The following is a 10,708-nucleotide window of genomic DNA, read 5'->3' on the forward strand; positions in this document are numbered from 1 at the left end:
TTGCTATTATTAATTAAAAAGAATTTTAAAACAATATAATTACTCTTTACCAATAATTGAAAAAAATAACAATTTACTTATTCTTTACCAATCATTAAAAAATATCAATAAAATTGTGCTTATAAAAAGAGGGGAGTTCAACAAAATAGAGAAAATTATAGATTTGTGTTGAATCAAAGAATTACTTAGAAATCAAAAATAGAAAAATAGAGGGAAAGAAGTAATAAATAAGTTTTAGAAAATCCTTGTTTACATATTAAAGATAAAGGGTAAGAAAAGTCTTTTTTATAGTTTATTATTTTAATCATAATTGTTTTATAATTTTTTTAGAGTTAGAAAAAACAATTAAAAAGTTTTGAAGGAGAAAAATAATTTTGATAGGATATAATGGTGAGAGACCTAAAACTTATGTGGAATACAAGGAAAAATTTTAGTTGGTAAATGAAGAAATTTTTGTTATAATATTATTTTTGACATTTTTTAATGACTCATTTTGATGATTGTATGAACTTATATTCAAGGCTAAAAGACCAAGTTCTCTGCTTATTGCTTCAGTGATATCTCTCATAGCTAATACTAGAAGTTTCTACCAGGATAAGCAATTAAAGATGTATCTACTGTGAAAATCTCTGAACACACTGATAGAACTTACAATGGCATTCACAAGACAAAATTTCATGTCAGATGAACAATATATTTATATTTAATTCACTTCCAGATGAATCTAAAGCAGAACTAACAATGGCTTCCTCACATATAAGTGAATCAATACACTTCAAGCCTTCAAATTCATTTTCCACTGCACAAACCAGAGAAAAGTAATAATAGAAGAGATTTCATACTATTACTGATAAGAATTCATTTCTCTTACTTGTTCAAAACAGTTTAGATGACACTTAATGTGTGCTAATGCTAGCAATGAAATTTTGACTTGTTTATGCAGTCTAGATTACATGTTTTGCATGTAAAAACAATAACAATGGGTGTAGAATTGAGGCACACCAGATTATTATACAAGTTAAGTACAAGTAAACTTATTAAAATGGTTTATGGCTTTCACAAGTAATCTAGATTGTTTACCAAGAAGTGTTAAACAAGTTAACTACGGTTGATTACCTCTCATTCAACTTAAACACACTTTATAAATCGTGTTCTTGAGTTAAAAGCCATGTATGCATAAAAATCTCAACTGCTTGCCCAGCAGTGTTCAGAGACTAATATTTCTTATTTTTTGTGCTATCATTACTATTGATTATTAATTTACCATATTATATTTTGAGGCACTCTCATAAATGTGTCATTCCTGTTAAATACCACTAATATAGAATCTTAATCCAAAGCCTGCAGAACAACTGCAACTTTGCTGTGGGAAGAACAGTAGTTACACACAAATTGAAGAATCAGAGCAATGTCTTCGAACCACACAAGTTATACCACGAATCTGGCAAATCTTACATACAAAAAGAGAGAGGAAATGTTAAATGCTTGGTTGAGGATTGGAACATTTGGTAATAATATGATAATAGTATGGGCATTTGCAGAGTTAAACACTAAAATGCTTATGGACAACACACATTTAAGAATGTACCTCTTCTGATATAACATGTTATCCAATGCAACTTTCATCATGCATAATAGGATTGTTGTTTGGTGGGAAGATCCAATAATTGACCATATGCAATTGGCAGCAACAGTCATTTCATTTTGAATCATGAGGGGGGAAATGAGAAGCTTCACTTATATTTCATGAATGATAAAAATCTCTAAGGTGATGGGTTGTAGTCATAGTGAACACCGAAGAAAGAAACAGAGGGCCATGATCTTATTCTATTTCTTATGGATGATGTAGGCTTGATGGCAAAAATCAATGGACAAAAATTCACTTATGCTGATATTTTCCTTAGACTCTGATTTCGAAATTCTTTAATATATGAATTCGTGGAAATGGTGAAACAGGTTTCTTTGTATGTTTCTCATAGATAAAACATAAACCCCTTACAGAAAATAACAAAATGGTCTATTAGCTAGTCCCACATTGATTAAGTGATAATAGTGTCACCTGACAATACTGAATAAATAAAGAGCAACTGGCTACGTTACAACATACTTACCTGGATGGGGTCAATGGATGATCAATAAGGTCCATGGCCTAGGTTGGTGACTTCCATTGCACTTAGGAAGGGTGCCACCCTAAGGTCTCCCCAAGTGGGAGAGCCTACATCATAATTTGTGGCAGTGGGGGCCTGCGTTCGCGCGGCCCCTTCCTATACTTTAGTCTAAATTTTTCTAATTATGCAGTTTGAGCTGTTTATTTTAATTCCCAATAGGTTATAACTACAATTCTTCGGCTCTCATTTAATGCATTAAGTGTTTTAATTTATATATGAATTTGAAGTAAACTTAAATTGAGTTGTGGACTGAATTATTTATTGTTATTGGCAAAACTAATTTTAGTATTCTGAATTATGTTTTTGAAAATAATAATATTATTATGTGGTCAGAACTAAAATATTGAATTGTTTAGTTGTTGTATTAATAGGCGTATTTTGAGGATATTGATTTCGTCACAAGTAGTGTTTGCGTGTACTTTATATGAAACTTAATAGAACAGTTAAATTAAAATTAGAAGTTTCAATAAAATACTTTTTACAAAATAATTATAGTTTAATTTGTTAAAGAACAAATGCTTTAAATATTAATTCTAGCACTTGATCATAAATCATACATAGTATTAGTCAACCTTTAAATTAAAGCCCTAACAACCAATTAGGCTACCATGAATGAAAAAGTATTAATGGATTGCTCCAACCATCAAAAAATTGTATCTTTTAGGCTCCAACATCAATGAAGCTCCATAAGCATAAATCTCAATGTCAATAAACCAGAGGAAATTTCTCAACCTAATGCAAGAATACTACCAAAAAGTATTTGCATACCAAAACTCAAATTTTAGAGACAGTAGCAGGAAAAATAAAATAAAAGTAAAACTCAATTTTTTTACTACTTAAATTCAACATGTAAACTCAAATTATAGAGACAATAGAATGAAAAACAAAATACAAGTAAAACTCAATTGTTTTTACTAAAATTCAACATGTAATATATTCGTCTGGATCATTTAAGCCTTGGTCCAGAAATTCACCGGACTTAACTAGCAACTAAAACTAGTACACTGAAGACAAGTTTGAACATTCCAACAAACTTTTGTTACTATTATTGAATCTTATTTCACAAGCAAACACAAACCCATTTTTAACATTTAGATTCGGAAAAAAATAAATACATTAACCAAGGAGAGAATGCAACTTGAAAAGCATCAAATGGCTATTACACACGAGCACTAAAAGACTAATTTGGCTTTATATTCAAGTTTCAAAGACCAAATTCTCTGCTTCTCGCTTCACAGATTCGAAGAGCACTGATGACAGATAACGCTCTCCGAAGCTTGGAAAGACCACCTACACAGGTTTGCAACAAGATTATCAGTGATTCAATATATATATGACAACCAAATGTGATATTTCTGAAAGCTAAAACTATAAGTTATTTTCAACGATCAGCAACTTAGAGATGCAACTATTGTGACAATCTTTGAACACATTTATATTGTCTAAAGTGGAACTAAAAATGACATTCACTGAAGAAAATTTGATGTTAGGTGAACAATAGACAAACTTACAACAATGAGTTTTCCAGCATTTTCTGGTCTCTTTGCTATCTTAATTGCAGCTGCAGCTGCAGCACCAGATGATATCCCCACCTGCAATGTTTATAATACAAACAAAATAGCAATAAAAATACTGTCTCCTCCCAATGCCCAGCCACTGTGTGGTCAAAGCATGAGCAATTCAAAATATGCTACAAACAAAAGTTAATGGTGCTACTAACAAAAGTTAATGATGCACATAATCAAAGTCAAGGCTTAAGAAGAAATAATACCACTGAAAAGCAATCTATCTTTAAGGTGAACTTACCAGTAAACCTTCTTTCAAAGCAAGCAGTTTAGCAGTGTCAATAGCTTCTTCACTTGAAATCTAAAATCACAAACAAATAGGAAAGTTACTATCTGTATTTTCAGAAAGCATGGATAAATTACCATACATTTGAGTTCTCCAAAGAAGTGCATTAATACACTTCCAGCCTTCAATTACTGTAACTCTTGCATGTATATAAAGAACAAAAATATCAGGTGTGAGACTAGAGGCACACCAGATTATCATACATGACAAAAAAACTCTTCATTTAAGCACAAATAAACTATCAAAAAGGAATGTGGCTTACTTGAATAACTTCATCAAGTAGATCAACGTCCAGAACACCAGGGATGAAGCCGGCACCAATTCCTTGGATCTTATGAGGACCTTATATCCATTTAAGAACCATGCATGTGTCAAGGAAAAGGTACATAAAAGTATGCAGACATTTCATGAATATAAACATGCACAGATGCTCATTAAGTGTAGTAACAGTGAATGACAAAGCACACATTTCTTCCTTCAAATTTAGGAAACTAAATACAAACAACAGATCAACAATATTTCCATAAAAGTAAGAAACCTAATGAAATTGTAAAATAATTCTGTTATATCCCTGAAAATACCAATTGTGGTTTATATTTTTGGATTTTCCAGGTAAATTTCAAACAAATAAGATTGAGATCTTTCTTGATATTCTACCAGGTCCAGTAATCAAACAGTTGCCATGAAAACAGATAGAAAGTCAATACTCACCAGGTTTTCCTCCAGACAGCACTGGACTTTCTACTGGTTCGACGCCATAGAGCTAAGTAAAAAAATGGTGGGAAAATCATAAACAGTGCAGGGAAACATTACAAAGATTAGTTCATACACCATGAGAAAATTAAAAGCCTAACCGTTATATCAGGATTCTGCTCCTTCAGATATTTTCCAGCACCTGTTACAGTACCTCCCGTTCCAATCCCAGAGACAAGAGCATCAACCTTCCCACTGGAGCCCTTCCAGATCTCCGGTCCAGTGGTTTCATAATGAACCTAAGAGTATGAGGAATGATAGAATGCTGAATACTCCTCAACCAACTGCTTTTTCAAACAAAGAGCATTGACACAATACCTTTGGGTTGGCAGGATTTTCAAATTGCTGCAGCATATAAGAATTGGGAGTCTTTTCTCTTATCTCTTCTGCCTTCTGAACAGCTCCTTTCATACCCTTGGCCGGATCTGTGAGAACTAAATCAGCTCCAAAAGCTCGAAGAATGGTTCTTCTTTCAAGACTCATTGAAGAAGGCATGGTTATAATAAGTTTATAACCCTTAGCAGCTGCCATGAATGCCAAGCCAATGCCAGTGTTTCCGCTGGTAGGCTCAATGAGGACACTCTAATAACATGAACAGCAATAAACCAGATTAATACCCAATTACACAGTAATAACTTTGCTTGAAAGATAAGGCTGTGTGTGAAATGATGATAAATTGGTTAAAAGGGTCTTACAGAAACACTCCTGTGTTCTAGTTTTAAAATTGAAAGCTAGATTATGTCAATATCAAAAAGCATTAAACAACAACTACTCATACAATACTACCACAAATTGGGAAGAATAAGTAGAGTGAAGCTTTGATGCAATGGGAAAGATTATTAAACATGAATTCAAATATACAAGGAGAGGTCAATCTAAAGCAAGAACTAACTTCACCCGGTTTGATGAGTCCCTGCTGCTCAGCGTCTACAATCATGCTATATCCTATCCTGTAGGAAAATAAATAATCATATTTATTGCATAAGTTTTCTGAGTACATATTGTTGCATGCCATAAGAGACTTGGCATCAATCATACAACATCTTTGCCAAACTTTTATCGATCAAAGCATTTCTTGAAGGGTGTTATGAGAATAAACATGCAAGCACCAAATCAAGAGTAATGATTAGATGGAACTTTACCAGCTGAATTTCCAATATAGGATGAAGATATGTATATCTATACCTGTCTTTGACACTGGAGCAAGGTTCCATCATTTCTAGCTTCGCAGCAACTTTGGCAACACATCCATCCACGATGTGGTTGAGATATACCAATGGTGTTTTGCCAATTAACTGCACATTACAGAAATGAATTCACACCACTGTGAGCTAAAGACAAAAGGAACAGGGTTGAACATGACTTACTTCAGTCACATCTTTTGCAATGCTTGACTTCTCAACCGCCATGTTCACCAAATCACTGCAAAATCACAAAAAATGGCTCAAAGATCCGGTAATTGAAAACAGAAAGATACCTCATCATCATAAACTAATTATCCAACTAGTTTCAGCTGAGTTGAGTTATCCTGTGACTAAAAACAGATCAAGAATTTCCACTTTCCATTCAGAATGCATCTCAATTACTAAAAAAAACAGACCATGACTGAGAGAACGAAGAATCAGATAAAAAAAATACAAAAACAAAGTAGTTCAAGCCTCAGATTGACCAAGAAAATTATACTGTTGTAGAGCTCATGTTTCAGAAATATTACTAGTTCGAATTCTTGTTCAAGTGTCACGAATCGATCTACTAAAGACAGAAACTGAAGAAATATGTAGCAAAAATAAAATAAGTAGATTAAGCCTGAAGTTTAAACTTGAAAACCAAAAGTCAATAACAGGGTTAAAGCTCTCTACTATCAATGAACTGATCCGAGAGTAAGGCACATCAAATTCAGGTATCTAATTTAAACAGAAAAAACATAGACAAGGAGTTAAGAGTTATAGCGATAGAAAGCCAAGATTATAGAAGGATAAAAGTTGGTTAGAACAATGCAATTGCAAGGCTCACCAGAGTGAGTCACCACCACAGCACAACCTTATCCGACCAACGCTTGTTTCTGATAGAAAGATAGATAGAGAAGACTTATATATCTGAAGAGGACCAGAATTTCTATGATCTCTTTCCTGAATAACCAAACAGATACTTACAGATTTTAATTTCTCTCTTACACACACACCCACAAGTCCTGTTTTGTTATTTTTTTGTCATCTTCTTTAAAGTCTTTGTCTTTTTTGTTCCTTCTTTCAAATTTCCAACACTGATTTCGAACATCATACCAAAGTACAAGCACAGATTCCGCTTCCTTAAATGTCGACCTGAGTTTTTTTTAAGTAAATTATATAAACATTACGATTTTTTTTAATTGCATTTTCATTTATTGTAACCGAAAAGCGATTTATTATTCATTATTATGCGCAATAAAAAAACGATACCTTAAATCTATTAAGAAAATAAAAATAAATAGTTCGATGCCTTTATTCTTACAACTAAGAATCTGTCTCAAAAACTATGTTATGATAAATAGTTTCAAAACCAGAGCAAATTAATGCATTGTTACTCCAACGGCCTTTTTTGGATAATGTTTTTGCCCATCTTAAATATGTTTTTAAGTTATTGTCAAATAATTTGATTTTTTTTGTAATTTTTGTAAAAAGTAAAAAATAGATTTACCTATTATATAATATTAATTAATTAATTAATGATTATTCTAAGTTATTCGTGTTAATGTTACACTATAACACCTTACATTTAAGATAATATTTTGAAATAAATATTATAAATTTAAAATTTTAAAGGAATAAAATAATAGTCATATAAACTAAAACTAAAATTCACACGTTTAAAAACTAATTATTTTAAATTTTATAAAAATAAAGAAAAAAAATTACATACCAAAAACCAAAACTTCTTATTTTATGTAAATTAGAAATATATTTAGGGTTCTTTAATATCTATATTATTTCTATAGAAACATTTTTTCTTAATTAATAATAACAAAAATGATAAATGGTTTTCATTAAAAAACTGATATTAATGCAATTGTTATTTTTTTTATGTGTGGCCAAATTAATGGACATAGCTTGCACGACATGCTCAAAGGAATTCTCCCATTGAAATTCAAATAGCACTCAGATTTGAAATCTTTTTTTTTATTAAAAAAAGTATGAAGGTCTTAAAATTTGAATGACAAAAATAGCTGCTGCTTATATAAACAAATGTTTCTTAATATAATGAATGTATTAATTATTTTACTTAACTATATTTCGTTTCTTTAATTAAACTTTAAGTGACTTATAAATTTAAATATTTTAAAATTTATAATTAAATGTTTAAAATATTTTTTATTTTTATCTAAATATTTGTCATTATTTAGATGATGAAGGAATTACTATTTTACTTAATAAAGAATAAAGTTAAAAGAGATTAAAGAGGCAAAAAAAAAAGGAATTAGTAGATAAGTTAAAAAATAAGAAGACACCACATTCCATTAATAATAAAAATTAATTAATAAAATACTATATATATATATATATATATGTTCTGAGCATTCAATCAAATAAATCTTTTTAATAAAAATTCAATCTCAATTATCAAATTTATCCTATAATCATGATAAGATCTCAATAAACTAATCATACTACTAATTATTTAAAGACAAAAGCCTTGAAGAAAGATATTGTGACAGCACATTACCACGTTGTGGACCAACGCACGCATAACACGTTACTTAAACCTTTATCAATTAACAATTATTAATGATATCCACATTTTTATTTTATTTCTGGATTATCCTATTTATTAAGATAAATTATAAAAAAAATTCATTATTAATTTTTAATATGTATGTATTTATTTTTTAAAATATTATAATAAACTTTATCGTTATTATAATTTGATCAAAACACCACATAGTTTTTAAAAAATTTATAATTTATTTTAATAAATACGAGTATAATCATGATAACACACGTGTTTCCACCATTATAATATAACATTTATACTTTTATATATATATATATATGTATTTTTTATTTTATTTAGGCCAGATAATGATAAATTGAAACAGAGGAGTTATTTAATATTATATTATAAATATTATTTTAAAATAGGGTTTTATATTTTAATCCTTTGTATTCAAGTTTTGTCTTAACATTTATGCAATTTGATGTTTTAAATCATAATCATTATGTTAGACTTATTTGGTTTAGTTTGTGATTGAAACTAATAACGTAAAGCCAATAAAAAATTTATCATTAAAAAACTAATAGGTAAAATATTAGTATTTTTTATTCGTTGATTTATCAATGTATATCTTAAATAACTATGACAACTTTAATGAATAATAATCCAATAAACATATAACATTATGGAAACTAAAATAAAAAATATATTATTTTTAATATTTTAAAATTATTCTGTTAAATCCTTACGTTTGACGTTTTTATCAAGATTATGAAACATAATAAAATGTCAAAAATTGTTATATTGAAAAAGTTATATTCTCCTATAATCAGTAATACAACATAATAAATATGTGGCAAAAAAATAATAATTGACGTTCAATTAGTCAAAGACACAATTCGAAATACACTCTCATGATATCAAGAAGTCACTACACACGACTTGAGGACAACTACACACGTCTTGATAAATTGATTATCTAGCCCACACAAGTGGAGGTCCAAGTCAACCTATAATAAGACTTCTGAAGGGGGAAAAATGTACATTTTTTCATATCTTAATAGAACAGACCAAAAGACGAACACTGACTTGAGTGTCAATAAAGTAGGGGAAGGAGCACGGATACTATCCATCAACGCAGGTACCCACCGACCGGCAAAGCACACACGCAAGAGAGAAAGAGTTTCGAAGGATCTGAAGTCCACTAGCACAATAACGAATTATGTACTAGTGAATAAATATTACCTAACCACATCATCCATACAGGTACATTACTATCAATGTGAATAAACACGATTTTAAAATAAATAAAAATAAAGTTTAAAAGTACGATAAAGTTGTGCCTTAAAAAAAAATAAAAAATAATATATATATATATATATATATATATATATATATTATGGAAAACATGACTTCCGTAGTTTTTAATTATTATTTTTTTTGCGTTATTAATATTTATTTAAATTTATTTTTAATTTTGTTTTAAAGTAATTTTGTTAAGTATATTAATATTATTTATTTAAGTTTTATTTATAATTTTTTTTTTGTAATTTTGCTACGTTATAAAAAAAATATCAAGAAGTAAACCATTGCAATAAAAGCTTGAAGAAAATAAGAATTTATCTCAAATAAAATATTTAATAAAATTATTTATAATACTACTTTTCAATGTTAGTTTGATTTCTTTTTACTTTTGTTAATTAATGACTTTTTCTTGATTTGATAAAGATATTTTATAGTTTTAGATGTGGTATTTTTAGATAATTTGGAAATGTTATTAATTTAATTATATTAATTTATATTTATTAGTTGTATTTATTATCAACTATAAACATATAAAATACAATACAAAATATTACTTTGGTTTGGTTCATTTTTTATTTTGAATCTAAAATCCAAACTAAATTAATGGGTTTAGGAAAATATTAAAAAAAAAATCTAAAAATAGTTCAGTTTCGAATATTTTTTGTGTTTTTCATTGATATTTAACTATGTTTTTATTGGTTTGGGTTTTAACAACTTCAATAAACATACCAACATTAATAATTATTTAACACGTAAGGAATGAGTTAGATACTTTGATTAAAAATATGTCATAAAAAAATTTCAAAATTTATGTAACATGATTAAAATTTGATTTCAGTAGATATTGTAAGTACATATCTTATTTTGGTAAAGATTTTAATCAATTTGATTTTTCTTATTTATTTTGTGTGCATTGGTTTATTAATTAAACTAAAAAATAATAC

The 10,708-nt window shown here is 28.9% G+C and overlaps 1 protein-coding gene and 1 non-coding gene across 3 annotated transcripts; one reads left to right on the forward strand and one right to left on the reverse strand.

The window, feature by feature from the left end:
• Positions 1–2,103: 2,103 nt before the first annotated feature.
• LOC137833710 (U1 spliceosomal RNA) lies at positions 2,104–2,264 on the forward strand. The gene has a single exon (XR_011084779.1). It is a non-coding gene; the product is annotated as a U1 spliceosomal RNA (small nuclear RNA).
• A 793-nt stretch (positions 2,265–3,057) lies between these two features.
• Positions 3,058–7,346, reverse strand: LOC137831764 (cysteine synthase). Of its 2 annotated transcripts, XM_068639572.1 has the most exons (12): positions 6,926–7,090; positions 6,786–6,834; positions 6,140–6,194; positions 5,958–6,067; positions 5,665–5,722; positions 5,091–5,354; positions 4,874–5,011; positions 4,731–4,782; positions 4,282–4,361; positions 3,975–4,034; positions 3,680–3,760; positions 3,058–3,458 (listed from the first exon to the last, which is right to left on the reverse strand). In XM_068639572.1, exons 3-12 carry the CDS (start codon positions 6,179–6,181, stop codon positions 3,366–3,368), a joined length of 978 nt encoding a protein of 325 aa, XP_068495673.1. In that variant the 5' UTR covers positions 6,182–6,194; positions 6,786–6,834; positions 6,926–7,090; the 3' UTR covers positions 3,058–3,365. The 2 variants fall into 2 exon arrangements, with proteins under 2 accessions (XP_068495673.1, XP_068495672.1); XM_068639571.1 differs by having other exon boundaries at positions 6,786–7,346.
• Positions 7,347–10,708: the final 3,362 nt, after the last annotated feature.

This window comes from Phaseolus vulgaris, chromosome 6, assembly GCF_000499845.2.
Source record: "Phaseolus vulgaris cultivar G19833 chromosome 6, P. vulgaris v2.0, whole genome shotgun sequence".
Classification (NCBI taxonomy): domain Eukaryota; kingdom Viridiplantae; phylum Streptophyta; class Magnoliopsida; order Fabales; family Fabaceae; genus Phaseolus; species Phaseolus vulgaris.